At 38.0% G+C, this 19,482-nt stretch overlaps 3 protein-coding genes and 1 pseudogene across 3 annotated transcripts; 1 reads left to right on the top strand and 3 right to left on the bottom strand.

The window, feature by feature from the left end:
* Nucleotides 1-379: 379 nt before the first annotated feature.
* LOC143741008 (claudin-like protein ZF-A89) lies at nucleotides 380-1,049 on the bottom strand. Its single transcript, XM_077233245.1, has one exon. It carries the CDS (start codon nucleotides 1,030-1,032, stop codon nucleotides 406-408), a length of 627 nt encoding a protein of 208 aa, XP_077089360.1. The 5' UTR covers nucleotides 1,033-1,049; the 3' UTR covers nucleotides 380-405.
* Nucleotides 1,050-11,758: 10,709 nt separating this feature from the next.
* LOC143741014 (claudin-like protein ZF-A89) lies at nucleotides 11,759-14,258 on the top strand (annotated as a pseudogene).
* A 902-nt stretch (nucleotides 14,259-15,160) lies between these two features.
* Nucleotides 15,161-17,325, bottom strand: LOC143741007 (claudin-4-like). The gene has a single exon (XM_077233244.1). The coding sequence runs from the start codon at nucleotides 15,986-15,988 to the stop codon at nucleotides 15,359-15,361; it is 630 nt and encodes a 209-aa protein (XP_077089359.1). The 5' UTR covers nucleotides 15,989-17,325; the 3' UTR covers nucleotides 15,161-15,358.
* A 674-nt stretch (nucleotides 17,326-17,999) lies between these two features.
* On the bottom strand, nucleotides 18,000-18,879 carry LOC143741005 (claudin-4-like). Its single transcript, XM_077233241.1, has one exon. The coding sequence runs from the start codon at nucleotides 18,795-18,797 to the stop codon at nucleotides 18,150-18,152; it is 648 nt and encodes a 215-aa protein (XP_077089356.1). The 5' UTR covers nucleotides 18,798-18,879; the 3' UTR covers nucleotides 18,000-18,149.
* Between the last annotated feature and the right edge of the window lie 603 nt (nucleotides 18,880-19,482).

Below are 19,482 nucleotides of genomic sequence, written 5' to 3'. Positions count from 1 at the left end.
TTTACCATAAAAGATGTAATCAGCGCAATATGCTGACACCACACTTAACACCTTTCCCTAAAATAGCTATGACCAGCTAAAGTATGATTCCTCACTTTGGTAAACGTCACAGATGTAAAAATGTTATGAATTGAGACTGAAAACAGTCGGCAGAAATAAAAGCTAAAATGAACCACCCGTGTTGCATGATTTCAACATCATTATGAATACTTTCAGTCTTTTTTGGGAACCAAGATTAAATCTTTCAACTGAGCATGCGCATAGGTCACGTGTACAAATGGAGTCATTTAGACGGTGTAAAAAAAATTTTTTTATTGCATTAAAAAATAAACATGAAAGACCAGAAAGTAAAAGTTCATATATCTTCCTTAAACAGGGGAGTTATTAGTCCAGAAATTCTGAGTTTCACACATAGGCCCCTGGAGCAGACCTCGGAGCGGAGTACTTGACGGAATAACCATTACCCTTACTCTTTGGGCACTGGCAACAGAGAAGCGCGCCCCCAATGAGCAGCAGACCAGACGCGCCCCATCCGATGAACAGCGACGCTCCCAGCTCCCGCTTCTGGGCCTCAGACAGAATGGGGTTGTAGAAGTCTCGGATGACGGTATGTGCGCACCAGCAGACCGGTATCAGGCAGAGAACACCACCGACCAGGAAGAACACCCCAGCCGCGATCCCAACTTTGGCCTTTGCATCCCGGTCTTCAATGCAGTTGGTGCACTTGCCTCCAGCGAAGGCCAGAAGAACTCCCAGGAAGGTCACGAGGATGGAGATGATAACCAGAGCTCGGGCAGCCTGGAGGTCTTGCGGTAGAGCCAGCATGGAGTCATAAACCTTGCATTGCATCTGTCCCGTGCTCTGCTGTACGCAGTTCATCCAAAGGCCTTCCCAGAAGATCTGTGCGGTCACGATGTTGTTGCCAATAAATGCAGTCACCTTCCACATGGGGAGCGCGCAGATAATGATTTCTCCCAACCAGCCGATAACCGCAAGGGCAGTAGCCAAAATCTGAAGCCCAGCAGATGCCATTTCGTTCTTGTGTGTAAAGTTTCCGAATCTATCACATGAATGAAATATACAATTATTTATAGTGGCTTTTAGAGGCGCGGTTTCTAATGTGATTTGATTCAGCTGGTGAGGATTTAGCCTACCTCTTCCCTCCTAATTGCTTTCAGGCCAGGGGCGGAGCTGGGGGTTGATTTATAGTTGAAAAGTCATTGATTTATAGTTGACCGGGAAACGACGCAGTGTTGAAAAGTCATCGACATATAGTTGACCGGGAAATATGATTGAAAATGCATAGAGTTGACCGGGAAATATAATTGAAAATCAATAGATTTTTGGTTGCCCGGGAGATCAACGGGTGTTATACCAACGTACTGCACTGGATACAGCTCATTCTGGACCCTTGGCACAAGCGTAAAGGTAAGCTTGTTTAATGTTTGATGTGAATGCATTGTACCAAATCAAATACTGTTAGACTGATCGTTAACATGATGGTTAGTAACCGACTCAGTGCTGCAGGAAATAGATTTTTGTTTTACCGCTGTGTCAAAATCTGCCAAAAGTAGCCTAGGCCTACTTTGTAGTTCTCTTCTAGATTATAAAGTTAGCAAAATCTGCGAGTCCAGCCTATTTTTGTGACATTTACCTCAAAATACATGTCTGTAGCCTACCCATTGCTTGTGTCGTGAAATCTATTAACACAGCACCGCTATTTCTTCTGACCGCCGGAGAACACCAGCAGAACCAACGCTAGCAGTGCTCCACCTAGCGCTGCCCACAGAAGTGACCGCGGAAGACATGACTGACTTTACTTTATTCAATCCAGAACTGTCTCGAGTTGTAACTGGGAATGCCGATTAGACCATCTCGTCGTAATACAAATCCAAAATATGAATGTACTAGTGCTTATGCGATATCACGATTTTTGCGCGCACTGTTAGCGCCTGACAGCCATGCCTGGCGTCAAGGGGGGGCTTGGGAGGGCTTAGCCCCACGTTACATAAGCTAGGCCTACTTCATCTCGCGGCACGAATGTACCAATACAAATAAATATGATCTCCTGTTTAACTTAAATGCATTTTTTTTGCATTGTGATTTTTGTTTTTTCTGTTTTAGTTGCTTACTCAGCAGATGGGGACAGCCGTCACCCAATTCACATGTGACAGACCGGGCAGGAGGGACTGGACGACAAAATATTCAGGCGTCAGAGGACATTGAAGTGTAAATAAAGAGTAGCCTACAATTAATCAAATAAAGTCTAATAAAAATGAATTTGTTTGTGTGGGGTGTTCAGTGTTTTATACAAGATTTCAAATGTTCCGTTACTTTTTAACATCCTGGGTGTAGATAAAGCAGGCTATGTAATTTATGGCATTAAATTTAAAATTAACTTTTAAAAACGATTGAAATTCCATTGAAATCACGTTGATCCTTAGTTCAGTTGAAATTTACACATTGTTTCAATATTCCTGATATTTGAAATACCATTTAAATTCTGTTGATCCGTGGACAGGATTTCAGTTGTTTCAATATTAAAACAGGGTGCAAAATGATGTAGAATCAACATCAGAGTTCGGTGTTGATTCAATGACTTAATGTTGACAACGGAATGGTGATTTAACATAGTTTCAATGACTGTTTGCTGTCTGGGATACTTCCACTCACACACTTGACTACTGGTATATATGTTTGAATACAACAAGTGATATAGAAATCATTACTATAAAACTGTTTTAAAGCATATGAAAACAAACTGAGACTGGTTTTTGTTTTCTAGCACTTTCTCAGACAGTTCAGAAGACATAGCCTACTTTGAGAATGTAGAGGAGCCAACTAACCATACTGACCCAATTGGACCTCCAGGTAAACTACCTATCACACATATCTTGATTATAAGTGTGAAAGTCTTATTTTCAGGTTTATTAAAGAACCTCAGTCAAATGTTAGGTGTAAATGATGGGGAAAACAGTATAAAATTAAATTATTTTTCTTTCTTTATATTGCTAATTTTGGTTCTGTCATCCTTTTCTTTATTGTTCTAGACATTTCCACATCAAGAGCTAATGGTCCAGTCAAGCCACACCTAAAAGTCTTTCCCAGGACTCTCCAGGGTGACAGACGAAGAAACTTTCAAGCCTCATGGTACATTTTACATCCATGGATAGAATACTCCCAGTGCCAGGTCTCAGGGTATTGTTTCTCTTGTAGAAACTTTGGCCTTCTAAACACAGATTCAATCTTTACATCTGTTGTGGGATATAAGAATTGGAAAAAGGCAACATTTAGAGATGGTGGATTTGCTGCGGATGCAAAGTCTGAGGCACACATAAATGCAATGATTGCTTGGAAGGAATTTGAAAAAAAAAAAAAAGACTGATTCATCTTTAATGACTATTTTAAATAAAGAGCACAAAAATCAAATAGAGGAAAATCGTACATGCATAAAAACTGTAGCAGAAGTCTTGCTGTAAACTGCCACCCAGAATATATCCCAGAGGGGTCACAGGGAGACCGCTGATGCTGACAACAAGGGAAACATTTTAGAAATATTAAATGTCATTGGCAACCATGACCCAACTGTTAAGAAGAAATTGGCGGGGCCTCAAAACGCAAAATACACAAGTCAACATATTCAAAATGAAATTTTGGACACATTGGCAGAAATGGTGCGTGTCTCCATCATAAATGAAGTCAGGGAAAATAAGGTGTTTGCCATTATGGCTGATGAAACTAAAGATACCAAAAAAAAAAGAACAGATCTCTTTGGTGCTAAGATACTACTACCAAGGAGCAGTTAAGGAAAGCTTCTTACATTTTGAAGCTGCAGAGCGCCTTGATGCTGCAGGATTTACAGAAAAAATAATCCATATCCTTGAAAGATATGGCTTGGATTACAGGAGTAACCTGGTTGGGCAAGCCTATGATGGTGCCTCCGTAATGAGGGGCAAGCACTCCGGCGTTCAGTCTCGTATTAAGGAGGTGGCAAAGCAGGCGTTTTATGCACATTGCAATGCCCTTTGCCTTAATTTAGTGTTAGTTGAAACTGTGAAAGCAGTCCTCCAAGCTGAATGTTTCTTTACAATTTTGCAGAGACTGTATTCATTCCATAGATTCATTCATGTCAGGCTCCTATGTTCATATCAAATGGCTTAACATACAGAAATAAATGTATGATAGTGCACCCAGAGTGCTGCAAAAATTAAGTGACACAAGGTGGGCTTGTCAACATATGGCTTGCAATGCTGTACTCAAACGATTACATGCCGTAATTCCTGTGCTAGAGGAAATATCTTTAGAAAACAGTTGAGATAGAGCCATTGATGCACGTGGACTTCTTGCTCAAATGACCTGGAATTCATTGGTCTTTTAGGGACCTTCACTGAGCTATTTGGTGACACAAGATGTCATTTTGATATTCATCAATCACCAGCTCTTGATTTGGGTTCAGCCCTGGATCTAATTGAAGCTCTTATGCATCGTTTTCATTGTTACAGGGATGAATCCTACTTTGAAGGACTCTGGAAAGATGTTTTAAATGCTGCTGAACAATGCAACATTGAAACAGAGCCAGCTCCAAAAAGAAAGACTTAACAGAGCTCAAATCTCCATGGATATGTTACAATGTCCCAATAAGCTGGCCGTGCCAAAAGTCCTAAATACACTTTTCGGACCAGTATATTCTACCCCGTGCTTGACAATATGCTGAGTGAGTTACAAGGTAATTCTCGTAAACGAAAACTGGAACTAAGACTAAAACTATTGGTCAAACTGAAATGGCCGTAAAATTAATTAATTAATGAAATTAAAATTAATTAAATTTCAACAAAAATGAAAAACCCAAACTAAACGAAACTAACAACAGTTACTGAAAAACTAACGGAAATAAAATAATAATTAGCAAAAATAAATTATGGTTTTGTAATTAATAAGCTCTCATCCTGTACCGGACAATCACGTTTTTCCATTCCACTGCGCTACTTTATTTTTCAGTGTTTGGCCGTTGAGCTCGAGTCTCGCATTTTTTGCAGCGTATCGTGCATGACACAAGCGGCAACATTCTAATCTGAAAAATGAAGCCTACCCGGAAGTGCGGAACACTGCAATACATCAAAAATCCGCTAGGGGCAGGTCCCAAAAGGGAGCAAATGTCCATAGACCCCCATGTTAAAATATCCGTTTTCACAGTATAAATTCATGTTTTTATAGGTTGGTCCCATGGACTTTAATTGTATTTTTCGATAGGTTCCGAGTGCCTGACAACTGTGAGGGGGGTGGATTTTTTTCTAACTCGTTATTTTAGATCGTATTTAGATATAAAATGTATGACAAATAAGGGCGTGGTTAACTTTGATTGACAGCGTGATTGACAGCTGATAACGGGCTGCGCCGAGTGGGATTCCTGAAATTTGACGTCTCGGCCATGATTCAATTCAATTCAATTCAAATTTATTTGTATAGCGCTTTTCACAATACACATTGTCTCAAAGCAGCTTTACAGAAATTGCATTTCGGAAATGTACATAGAAAAATACAGTTAGTTAATCATGTATTAATTTATGGCATAACATATCGCTGGCTTTGAGTCGTCTCTTCACAGGCGTCGAGTCGTCTCTTCACAGGCGTTGGGGCATCTGAAGTCTCCGTGAGAGGCTGGATACAAACTGGAGCTGACGAACGCTATTTACCTCGGGACTAGCGTCCCGAGATAACAGCAGAAAGGCAGATGGGAAATAATTAGCATAGCTGATGTTCATAATGTTAATGCATTCGAACTGATTCAGCAGTAGTACCAAAGGTTAAGCATTAAGTGAATGCTTGGTTAAAGAGATGCGTCTTTAATCTAGTTTTAAACTGGGACAGCGAGTCTGAGTCTCGTACAATATCAGGAAGGCTATTCCAGAGTTTAGGAGCTAAATGCGAGAACGCCCTCCCTCCTTTAGTGGACTTAGATATCCTAGGAATGACCAGAAGCCTCGAATTTAGTGATCTTAAAGAGCGCGATGGATTGTATGGCGATAGAAGGTCTGTTAAATACACAGGAGCTAAACCATTTAGGGCTTTATAGGTCAGTAGGAATACTTTGTAATTGATACGTAACTTAATAGGTAACCAGAGTAGAGATGATAAAATAGGTGTTATATGATCATATTTTCTTGATCTAGTAAGAACTCTAGCAGCTGCATTTTGCACTAACTGTAGCTTGTTTATCGAGGATGCAGGACAACCAGCTAATAAAGCATTACAGTAATCTAGTCTCGAGGTCATGAATGCATGAACTAACTTTTCTGCATCAGAAACAGATAGCATGTTGCGTAGCTTAGCAATGTTTCTAAGGTGGAAAAAGGCTGTTCTTGTAATATATGAAATATGATTTTCGAAAGTCAAGTTGCGGTCTAGTATAACACCCAGGTCTTTTACTGTAGTGGATAAAGTAACAGGACATCCTTCTAAATTAAAGTTGTATTGTAAGGGATTTTGTGGGTAGTTTTTTGGACCAATAAGTAGTACCTCCGTTTTATCTGAATTTAATAGCAGGAAATTACACGTCATCCAGCATTTTATATCATTTAGACACTCTGTCAATTTAGATAAGTTATTGTTTTCATCTGGTCGTGATGAGATATATAATTGAGTGTCATCAGCATAACAGTGGAAATTAATTCCATGTTTTCTTATAATATTACCAAGTGGCAGCATGTATATTGAGAATAGCAGAGGGCCTAACACCGATCCTTGCGGCACTCCATAGTCTACTGGCGTTATCTTTGATTTTTCCCCATTTAAACAGACAAAATGGTAACGGTCTGATAAGTACGATCTAAACCAGCTTAATGCCTGTCCCTGAACACCAGTGTAGTTTTGTAGTCGATCCAAGAGTATTTTATGATCGATAGTATCGAACTCAGCACTAAGATCGAGTAGAACTGGTATTGAGATACAGCCTTGGTCAGAAGCTAAAAGTAAATCATTTGTAATTTTAACTAGCGCAGTTTCTGTGCTATGATGCGGTCTGAATCCCGACTGGAATTTTTCATAGATATCGTTTTCTTGTAAGAAAGAGCACAATTGAGCGGACACAATTTTTTTCTAGTATTTTAGACATAAATGGAAGATTTGAGATGGGTCTGTAATTTGCTAAGTTATTTGGATCTAATTGCGGTTTCTTAATGAGAGGTTGTATTACTGCCAGCTTGAATATTTTTGGAACATGACCTAAAAATAAAGACGAGTTAATAATATTAAGAAGAGGCTCTTCGACTACAGGTAACACTTCTTTCAGTAGTTTAGTGGGTATTGGATCTAATAAACATGTTGTTGGTTTAGATGCAATGATAAGTTTATTTAGCTCTTCCTGTCCTATAGTTGTAAAGCGGTGTAGTTGTTCTAGAGGGGCCATAATTGAGGCTGAATCATAAGACATCATAGAGGATTGTATATTTACAATTGTGTTTCGGATGCTTTCTATTTGCTCATTGAAGTAATTCATAAAATCATTACTACTATATTGTAATGGAATATTTTGCTCTGGTGATGTTTGTTTATTTGTTAGTCTAGCCACGGTGTTGAATAAAAACCTTGGATTATTTTGGTTATTTTCTATTAGTTTGCGGAGATGCTCAGCCCTGGCTGCTTTTAGAGCCTTTTTATAACGTGACATACTGTCTTTCCACGCGATTCTAAAGACCTCTAAATTAGTTTGTTTCCATTTACGCTCTAAGTTACGAGTTTCTCTCTTGATTGCATGCGTAGCACTGTTGTACCATGGTGCTTTAGTTTTCTCTCTAACCTTTTTTAATCTAATTGGTGCAACAATATCTAGTGTACTAGAGAACATGGTGCTCAAACTGCTAGTCATTTCCTCTAGTTCATCTGTTTGTTTGGGTGCACTGCGCAGCTGAGATAGATCAGGTAAGCTATTTGAGAATCTATCTATATCTATCTATCTATGATCTGACACAACACATCATACCACCTCTGTATCCTTTCTGAAAACATTTTCCAAGATGGCATCAAAACCGTTCTTCAGAAAGTCCATGGGTGACGTCACAGACGCTTTGTCCATATTTTTTACAGTATATGGCATGACACGACGTTCTAAAAACGCAGCACTCAAGTTAAAATAAGTTCAACTTTTAAAAGACGGGTCTCGAGACACTTTGCGCTTTTTACCCATTCCACTGCCCGCGTCTTTTAACCAGCCCTAAGAAGCAGAAATGGCCAAATACGTATCCATCATGTCTAGATCTTAGGCTTATGCAAATTACAGCTGTACCTTAATTCCAAGTAAAATAACCGTTTCATGTGAAACTAAACAAGATACCACACATATTAGACAGGATACCACTAATCACACTGAGCAGAAAACAGAGAGAGAAAAAAGCCTATATGTCTAGCCCACAAATAATAAAGTAATAAAAGTAAACGAAATGTCTGGTCTGAACAGAACAAATGAATATGAGTAGGCTATAACTATGTGTAGGGCCTATATGATATTAAAATATGCAATAGACAAAAAGCATAAATGGATCAATACACAAATAATGTTTGAAAGGATTAGTCATAGAAATAACCATAAAAAAGAATCATAATAATCATACACACATTTTTTTATTTATCTTATAAACCTTTTTTAACAAGATTTCATTTTTAATATGATTGAATATGAATTAATAATATTTACTTTTAATTTGCATTTGTTTGGTTCTTTGTTCAATCTCAAACAATTATTTTATTTTTTAATTATTATTATCAAGAGGTTTGCACACAAGTTAATAAACAGCCAACATTAAACTTTGCTGAAATTAAATGTATTTAACCGGAAGTGTTCTGTTAACTTTGCTAAACTACTAAAACTGAAAATAAATATATAAAAACTAAACAGAAATGTGTTCACAAAATAAAAACTAACAAAACCATTAATGAAACTAACTAAAACTAAACTGAAATTTATAGGAAATCATATTAAAATAAAAACTAAATTAAAAATGCAAAACTATAATAACCTTGGTGAGTTACACAGATGATTCTCAAAACCAAACTGTGAAATTATGATGGGAATCCAAGCTCTGAACCCCACTAGTGCAACATTTTGCCAGGTGGAAGAACTTTTCCATTTGCCTCTATCTATTCATGCAAACATATATCACCTAAGACATGAACTCCACCAAATGAAAAGAATTCTGGAGAGAAAAGTGTAAGCTGGCATACAGAAGCCCAGTAGTGTTGTAGATTTGACTGTGCTCATTGAGCCATTTAAAGAGGTATTTCACAAGCTCTTTAGACTGTTGCCATTCCCGTGAGTACAGCTGCATGTGAACGCAGCTTCTCTACTCTCAAACTGGTAAAGAGTTACCTGCGCTTAACCATGGATGATGATAGACTAGCAATCCAGGTGTCTTAAGTGGAGTCCAAGAGAGCCAAGTCTCTGAACCATGATGAATTTGTGAATTTCTTTGCTTTAAACCACAATAACCATAGAATCCAACTAATGTAGGTTGTTTGTACTAGTGTAACTAGTGTCATGTAATTTTGAAACAGCTTGTAAGTTTGCTGAATTTTCAGTTTGCACTTGAAATAAAATTCACTTCAGAACATAATTGACATGATTTTCTGGTCCTTTTTAAACTGTTTTTTTTTCAGCATTGGGAGATATGTATTCCGTTTTCCTAAGATTTATTTGATTAAATAACTTGAGGGTGAGTAAAATCATGACACTCAGTTATTTGGTGAACTTTAATAAAAAAATGTAATTTTAAATTTACAATACTTTAAAAAGTATTTGTAAGTTTGGATGAGTGCCATGTTTGTTTGCAAAATAATGTTTTTTGTGCCACCCCACAACATAGATATCCATAATAAAGGCTAGATGTCTCGTCCGCGCTGTTAGCCAATGGAGGTCGACGTCACATCTTGTCACAGGCAGCTCGCTCACTCGTAACATTGTGTTTTAATGGTGCATGCACTTTTTAATTAACCATAACTTGCTCAATTTTCTACCGATTTTCAAAAGGTTTGGTTTGTTATAAACGTCAGAGATGTAGTTATCACACTGTATACTTATGAATAATAAGTGTATAAAATAAATAATAATAGCCACGTTAATAAAGTTTGTAATAAACCAAACCGTTTGTAAATCCGTCAAGATTTCAACGAGATAAGAGTATTTGTGTTCGTGCTGATCACTCATCTTACATCAGGTAGGCCTACCACAGAGCCCTCCAGAAAGCTTGCCTGTGACAAGATGGCCGACGGTGATGACGATAGAGACTCCGCCGTAAGACATCTAGCCTTTATTATATCTATGCCCCAGAGTACCTGCTGGCCTCTGCCCGGCCACTCCTATGAAAAATTCCTGGCTCCGCCACTGTTTCAGACACAAGGCTCATTAGAACTAACAAGGACGTTGAACATGCGTCACTTGCGGGTGGGAGCCATTGAAAAATTACTAACCTCAGGCCTACAGAAGGCATTTTCCTAACACACTTCATAATTTGAGTCATAGGCTACATTCAATAGCACTGGTAAGAACATCAGAACATGACTAAACTTTGCCATGCACGCACATATCGGGATTTATAATAAAAAATATAAATATGTGCACATCGCTGTGGACCACGCACTGTTTTGACGGTGTGATCGACTGTCATAAAAGCATTTGAATAGTAGCCTATACTATTACAATTAGGTCTCCTCATGGATATTTACAGAAGATTATTTGTTTATTGTTTTTAAAAAATGACCCAGTTTAACCTTGTTCGAGATTGAGTTAAGTCTATGAATATATTTCTTAGAAAAGTGAATTTACTTAAATGTTTCAAGAAAATGTCCATATTGTTCAAGTTTTCGGCCCTGGTCTGAACAATTTCTGATCTGTAAATAATTAGAATAAAAATTATAAAAGAAAGCAATTTATTATTAATAATAATATCTATTTGAAATAGCCTACTAATTCCTTTTGATTAAGTGAAAAAAAAAAAAAAAAACAGAAACAAATTTATGTTTGTCATTTTTGTTAAATGAGGGTTTGACCAAAACATGGAAGACTTTTTTTTTTATTACCACGCCCATCCTGACTAGCATTTTCTGATCCAATAAATATATATTTTCAGAAGTCTAGGCGACAACAGTGTAAGTGAAGAGCTTGATATGAAATAGGCATTCGGGTGTGTGAAGACAACAGAAGGGCAAGGTAAGCTATCAGAATATACTTTTGTTGCTTTTTACTGTGCATCAAGCTGTAATACTATACATATGGCCTATAGGCTATGACTAATTTTGTCACATGACTCAAAATGTATAAAAATATGCTATTATTTAGGATAGCCTATAAATGGTCATTATGAAATTAGCCATAGTAAAACAAAGGTGTTTTCTTCCAAACAGTCTTAGAATTTCCATCAATAAAATTTCTACCATAATGTAGCCTAATACATAATTTGAAATGTACATTTCAAACACATGAAATGTAAAAATGCTCCTTAAAGAGATTTGTACAGCTGCATTGATAATTAAGGGAACGGCTAGAGTGTGAAAATAATAGCCTACTTTAAGACACTTTAATTAAGATTTATTGCATCATGCTGCATAAACACATCAAAGGATGTGAAGTGTTTCAAGGATGTCCATATGACTTAAAAAAAGTGACCCAAATAGTTAAACAAATGCATAAATAAACTAAATGTAAGCCAGCCAGAAAAAAAAAGAAAAAAAAACTTGAGACCCCCTTTTTTGCCTTCAAAGACCATGTCAACCAACGTGTGGGTAGGAGCTGCATATAAATGCCGTAAAGTCAGTGAAGTTAAACGGAAGGGATGACTATACAAGAGGAGCATGGCATCTTTTGGGTTGCAGATGTTAGGATTTGCCCTGTCTTTTATTGGGTTTCTGGGGTCTATCATAACCTGCGCCCTACCGATGTGGATTTCTACAGTCTTCTTTGGCCGTAACATGGTTACGGTTCAGGTCATTTGGGAGGGACTGTGGATGAATTGTGTGATTCAGAGCTCGGGGCACATGCAGTGCAAAGTGTATGATTCATTATTAGCGCTGCCTGTGCATATGAAAGTGGCGCGCGCTTTACTCATCATCTCCATCTTGCTCTCTGTCAATATTATCTGTCTGCAGTCCCGGAGGCTGCATTTTCAGGACCCCACTTCTAGGACCGCATTTCTAAGACCCTAGTTTTTTGTGACAGCGCCACCTACCGAGTTGGAGAACCGCAGTCCCAGGAACGCATTTCCAGGACCCTAGTTTTGGAGGACCGAAAAACGTGCCACCAATGCAATATTTCCACCCAGTTTTAACTACATTAGAGTGTTTTTTTTTCTTTCAAGTTTTATTACACCCAAATACTACTTTCTTTATTGCAATTAAACCAGGTTCCTAGGAATGTTGAGAAATTATTGGGTCTAAGTAGCATATAATAACTCAAGTAAAATAAACAAGGAATCATTTTATAGTCTTTTCAGTCACTATGGACCACATTTTCAAGTACAGAGGGAAGACAAGGATGACTCTGGGGGTAGATTTAAGATTTTGTATTTTACAAAATAATATAAAACACCTGAACTTGAACACACAAAATATTTTACAAAATAATATATAACTGAAATTGAACACACAAAATATTTTACAAAATAATATATAAAAACTGAAATTAAACACACAAAATATTTTACAAAATAATATATAACCACTGAACTTGAACACAAAAAAAAAACAAATTTGATCATGACCTGAACCACATAGACAGAACTTCAATGGATGTACAAACACATGGACAACATCATCACTGACTCCTAAGAGAGAGAAAGAGAAGTGATTTAAATAAGGAACATTTAGTTGACCATGTTCTACTCTCTAATTTTAAATTTCATATTTGAAAGATCTTAGTTACCACAGAGTAATGATAATGATAAAAATAATGATATCAATCTCCATACCAATTAATTTTCATAATACAATTGTTGCATACTGTTCAAAGATTTGAAAAAAAAAATGATTTCGATGTTCTCGGAACAAAGGTTCTAGAAACACTCATGTCGTTTCTTGAAAAACATTTTTAAGTTAATTTCATATAAATAAATAGACATAAATTTGGCCTAAGCCTAGTGCTTAACCAATTTATTTATTTATCTTTTGTCGTACTATTGCCTACCCTGAGCTGTGTCCTTGATAGCACTTCATATAGAGTACAGTATACAGTAAATGACACAATCTAACACGTGGGATTTCAATTATTATAATGGCCTCTCGGATATGTCTGACTATTAAAATGTCATATGTCTCAACCAACTTTATAAAACCATGTCAAAATGAAGAGACGTACACATAACATGTATTGTGGGTAACGTTAAACAGGCTGACTGTGAGCAGGTGACAGTGAAAACATTAAGATTATTTTAACTGAATTAAAATGGAAAAACAATGAGTAATAAACAAGCTTTCAGAACAAACATGCTACAGTTTATTGTGCTGTAAATAAGTCAACACAGGCTTATCATGCAACAGTTCCGTTAAATGAACGTGCTAACAATTCATTTTCCAGCATTAGAGGCTAATATATGATGGCTATGCATTCAAGACTGTTTAGCAAATCACCAGCACGTTGGCAACGTTAACTTTCCAATGAAATGCATCAAAATTGTTTTTAAAGTTAAACAAATAAAAATTGATTCGCATTTGATACTCACACTCTGAATGTCATTCATCTTCGCTGGTCCTCTAATTCGATAGGTGGCGTTGTCACTAAAAACCTAGGGTCCTAGAAATGCGGTCCTAGAAGTGGGGTCCTGAAAATGCAGCCTCCGTGTCTGCAGGCAGATGCTACTCCTCTCTGTCGTCGGCCTTCTCCTGGCGGGTGTAGGAGGGAAATGCACCACCTGTATTGAGGACAAAACTGCGAGAGCAGCATTTATCATAAAAGCGGGGGTGTTTTCATAATCGCCGGACTGGTGTGTCTCACACCTGTCTGCTGGTCGGCGAACATCATCGTCCTGGATTTCTACAATCCGTACTCCTTGAGACGGGAGTTCGGGCCGTCGCTTTACACGGGCTGGTGTTCCGCAGGGCTGCTGCTCACCGGGGGCGCGATACTCTGCTGACAGCGTCCGTCGAAACACGAACGAGCATTCGTCGCCAAAAACCCCGCACCGTAATCAAACGACTCGGAAAATGAAATTGAATGAAGAACATTTAAAAGATCAGAACTTTTGTCGGATTTTGTACTCAAGGTTTCTATAATGAACATATGGGTTACACTTTTGACGGTATGGACTATGATGAATTATCCAATGTTTGTATGGATATTTAGTTGTAATAGACCTATAGGCTATATAAAATTTAATTGCGGTAAAATGAAGTCAAAATAAAAGCTTTATATTCAATTGGTCAAGTGACGCTCTTTTTTGTCTCTTTAGTTAGGCCTACAAGAAATGCAATTCATACAAAAATTCTAAATGAACACATTAACATCTCTTCTCTGATGAACACATTTTCAATTTCTATCATTGTGATAAATTAGGCTATGTGTGGGGTGCAGAGCTTGGTGACTGACTGTCCAGAGATTTTGGCAGTATTTTTTCTTTTTATATAAAAAATTATAACCACCAATTTTAAAAATGGTGTATGTGGCATTTAAAAAAGTGGAATCCCTTTAGACCTTACACGACTGGCTGTGTGTAAAGGTCATTCATTTATTTTATTTTTTATCAATATATAGCCTATTTTGACATTTATGTTCAGGTCAAATTAATCAATTAACTTAATAAAAACTTAATGTAATTTATGTGCAAGAAAAATATGTTTTACTTGATTTTTAAGTGTTTATTTTTTTAAAAAAATATCCTTTTTATCATCTCAGTCATCCTTACTTGTCGTTGACCTACAAAAGCAACACTTATTTGTCATATTAGTGTGGTATAATTCCTGGTCAGAGTTTTCATATGCTTGTTTAAAACATGTAGCAAGGCTCTGTTATTAATGATTGAGCTTGTCTAATATTGTGCAGTAGTTGGAGTGAAAAATGTTTCTCCTCGACAACGAAAATAACTTATACTTTGTGTGAGTGCATGGGGAAAATCAGCAGCTATGAAATGATCAACAGAGGAGTGTTCACTCAGAGTTAAAAAAAAATTCAGGGCTGACATCTATATTTCATGGTCAATCACACACAAACACAATTTTATTTTGATCACATTTTTGTAAATGAACATTATAAACTCATAATCATCACCTTTCGTTCAGTAATTTTCAAGCATTTAACAAGTGACAAAGTTGTAATTTACGTGACGTGTGAGTCATTTTGCACAGTAGCCTACTTGCCATATATCTTCAAGTTATGCTTGTTTTCTCACACGTAATCCATTGCTGGGGTCACAGATCTTGCATGGGTGTATGCCATGTAGGGCCTACTATCATTGGACGGGCAGTTCCAACAAAGAAGCCCACCACCCAACAACAAGAGGCCTCCAGATCCCCAGCCTATGTAGAGACATGCCCCAAGCTCCCGACGCTGGCCTGCGGTTACTAAAGGGTTGTAGAAGTCCCTGATAAGAGTGTGTGCAGACCAGCACACAGGTATCAGGAGGAGAAAGCCAGCGATAATTAAAACCACCCCTGAGACGATGCACGCTCTGGCTTTGGCTGTTTCGTCCTCCAAGCAGTTAGTACACTTTCCTCCAAGCACAGCCATCAGGAATCCAAAGATGCCCACCATGATGGAGATGATAACCATGACTCTGGAAGCCTGCAGATCTTGTGATAGAGCCAACATGGAGTCGTAGACCTTACACTGCATCTGCCCAGTGCTCTGCACGACACAGCTCATCCACAAACCCTCCCAGATGATTTGTGCCGTGACGATGTTCGTTCCAACAAAGGCTGTGACTCTCCACATTGGCATGACACAGGTGATGATGGTCCCCAACCAGCCTATCATGGCAAGCATGATGCCCAGGATCTGGATGCCTTGAGATGCCATTGTTGTCGGACACAGGTCACTTCATGGATGGTTGCGCAAAGCGTCTGTGAAGTTTTATTTGTCAGGGTTTTATAGCCCGTAAACTTTGGGCGGAGTTCTTGCCTAAAAAGAAAACTGGACATTTGATATTCTTTGACTATTGTGTGAGTTGTATGAAGAGACAACTTGAGAAACCACTTGACAATACAGATGAATTAAAAAAAAACACTAAAAGTATACTGTTGAAATAGCTTCACATTATTATGGGTTTTGTGTGATAAATAAGATTTTACTGTTATTTTGTTGTTTGTAATCAGGGTTGGGCAAAATTAAAAAGGGAGAGAAATTGTAACATGTTGAAAATTAAAAGATTTATCTTGAACTTTAATAATCAAGTAAAAATGAATTTATAGGAAATTTATTTATGATAAGCCACATTGGACCTAGCCTGGTTGACACCTGACCCTTCTCACTTGTAACTGAGAGTGGGTCTGGGGAAGGTTCCTTCACAGCACATTTCCAAAGGGGCCAACGCACTGATCACGTTCAAATGCCTCTAGGCACAGTTGGATAGACCTAAAACCAATCAGAGCGATGAAGGAGATGATGTACAAAATCTGCTTCAACGTCGCTGCGCTATCGTCATCGTGTAAAGCCCGCCTCAACGTTTGTGATTGGTACCTCGGTTTGGAAAAATTGAAAATGGGCTTGAATGGGCTCTTGGCCAGACGGACTCAAATCTGGCGGAAGTTCGTCAGGGTTTTCCCAGGCTGAATTGGACCTGCGGTTTGAAAAAAAATAATGGATGAATGATTCAGTGGCAGATGGCATCTTCTGGTGAGACGTGGGAATTCATTCGACGTGAGCATCATGGGTATTCTCTAGCCGTTGAGCATACACCGGTTGTAGACTTGTTATTGCGGTGCATTATGGGATTAAATAGTAGGCCTACACTCAATAACGTCCACTATAGTTTCAGACACCACTATGAATGGCTGTCCCCTCAAATAATGCCCTATTTAAGGCCATTAATCAATTAAGTCAATCCGTTGTTCATTTAGTTCCCTCATTTAACTCTGTGTATTTACAGCCCTCAGTTTGTTAAATTTTTTGTCTTGTTTATGCTGCCACGTGTTCTTCCTATGAGCTTCTTCATTGTGTTTTGTTATTGCTGTTATTATTATTAAAGTGCTGCAATTAGATCCTTTTTGTTTTGCCTGACCAGATAGATAGATAGATAGATAGATAGATAGATAGATAGATAGATAGATAGATAGATAGATAGATAGATAATTTCAATTCTGTGTAATTCTTCTTTCTTACATTAAAATTCAACTTGCAAAACTGTTTGCTGTTTGCTCTCACAAATTCTAAATGCACACCCCAGGTTGCTATAGACTTTCACAATTAGGCTACATTTGTTTAGTTGAAAAAGAAAAAACAAATTGCTTATAAATACTAGCAGCTCTGAGTAAACACAAGCCAAACCTTAGATCGTGTTTAGTCTTGTCGAATTTGTGGACCTGAAAAACCACACCTCTTTGTCAACTCCCTTTGAGAATGTTTTGTACACTGTTTCTCTTTTAAAGTCTAAGTTCCACAGGGTAGGTGACACATAATGGAGGGCTGTAACATGACACCCATGTCAACACCCATGCAAATGCATTTAATACAGCTGACAGACAGTCCAAAAGACTGGTGTGATACAAACATTTTTTATTTTTTTCTCATTTGGCCAGACGTTTATATCAGGGAAAAAATTTTTTTTTTGCAGTACAAAACAGTAATATTTACAAAATCAAAAAAGTTGAAAAATACTTGAAAAAATGAGAATACATTTTGAAATACAACAAAAAACACATGACCACAGTACATAACAGTTTGATTGGAAAATTTGATCATACTTAAAACAGATTTCCAGATTAGTCTCCTTTAACTGCAGATAAAAAAAAAGATGTGGTTCCCCATTGTCCTCGTTGTCTCTGTGTTGAATATATATATATATATATATATATATATATATATATATAAAATTTAGAGAACTTTTAGCATCAGTGTTTCATTGACTGGTTTTCAAGTCCTCATGATACCTGCTGCAAACTCTTTTTGACCCGCTACATCCTGGACAAACCAAGTCTGTAAACATTATAGGCACTGTAGAGTCCATTTTCGAGTAGATTATTTAAACAAAGTTTCTGCCAGAGGGAGCAGAGGCTTCAGAGCGAGGGGTAGCATTATATTTGGCGGTGTATTTTCCTTTTTCTTCTTTTGGTGGGCAGTTGCAGCAGAGCAAAGCTCCCCCGATGATCAAGAGGGCGGCAGCCCCCCAGCCGATGTAAAGCGCTGCTCCCAGCTCTCTCTTTTGGGCTGCGTTCACCAAGGGGTTGTAGAATTCCTGGATGATGACGTGGGCTGTCCAGCACACCGGGATCAGACACAGCACCCCAGCAATGATGAAAATCACACCGGCAGTGATACCGACCTTGGTTTTGGAGCTCTCGTCCTCAACGCAATTGGTGCATTTGCCGCCAGCCATCGCCAGCATGATGCCCAGGATCCCAATCACGACTGCAATGATGGTGAGAGCGCGGGCGGCCTGAAGGTCTGAGCTCAGGGCCAGCATGGAGTCGTAGACTTTACACTGCATCTGTCCGGTGCTTTGCACGACGCAGCTCATCCAGATTCCCTCCCATGATGTCTGTGCCGTGACGATGTTATTGCCAATGAAAGCTGTAACTCTCCACATGGGTAGAGCGCAAACCAGAATGACACCAATCCATCCTATGATGGCCAGGGCGATGCCCAGTAACTGAAGCCCAGCGGACACCATGACCTTTCTCTCTTTTTTTTGTTTTGAGGAGGCTTTCTTCGCAGTGCTTACAGGTGTGTGCCTCAGAGGGAGTGTGCTGATGCTTTAAAGAGCCTGTGTTTTTGGAGGCGGGACATCTAATGAATGACCTGCTCTGCTGGTTTTGTGGTTACTTCATGGGATCCAACTGAACCTAGACTTGAATGAGTCACTCCCTTGACATTTTTTTATTGCGGACACAGCACCTTATATGGTTTGCTCTTTTGTTTACATTTAAAATTTAAAAATATATATGTAATAAAATCTATGGAGGAGTCTGTGAAATATATCAAGAACATGTGTACTGCACAAGTAAGAAAAAAATGCCCTTTTGATATGGATTAAGGGACAGAAAGACAGGAAGTGCCACTGACAGGAAGTGATTAGGTTATCAATTTCCTAAAAAACACACACAAACACACACACAAGCACAAACAATATACTGGAAAATGTTGTGGGATGATGTGAAATAAAAGTGCTGGCAGTCGAAACTCAACACTAAATAAACTAATATAAAACGTAAAAAAGGGTTTAATTAAATTATTTTAATTATGAAAAATATTTATTTTACTTAATTTATTTTACTTAAAATAATTAATTATATCAAATAGAAATATAAAAAGACTAAATAGCCTAGTATTTTCTCGTAAAATATACTTGAAAAATC

Source organism: Siphateles boraxobius, unplaced genomic scaffold (genome assembly GCF_051911475.1).
Source record: "Siphateles boraxobius isolate OS27281-9 unplaced genomic scaffold, OSU_SipBor_1 18, whole genome shotgun sequence".
Taxonomy (NCBI): Eukaryota; Metazoa; Chordata; class Actinopteri; order Cypriniformes; family Leuciscidae; genus Siphateles; species Siphateles boraxobius.
Note: the sequence above shows the minus strand (reverse complement) of the source record. Positions and strands in the feature narration are given on the sequence as shown.

What these genes read in the sequence shown, in the direction of transcription:
- LOC143741008 (XM_077233245.1), bottom strand. Translation starts at nt 1,032, where the DNA reads ATGGCATCTGCTGGGCTTCAGATTTTGGCTACTGCCCTTGCGGTTATC.
- LOC143741005 (XM_077233241.1), bottom strand. Translation starts at nt 18,797, where the DNA reads ATGGTGTCCGCTGGGCTTCAGTTACTGGGCATCGCCCTGGCCATCATA.
- LOC143741007 (XM_077233244.1), bottom strand. Translation starts at nt 15,988, where the DNA reads ATGGCATCTCAAGGCATCCAGATCCTGGGCATCATGCTTGCCATGATA.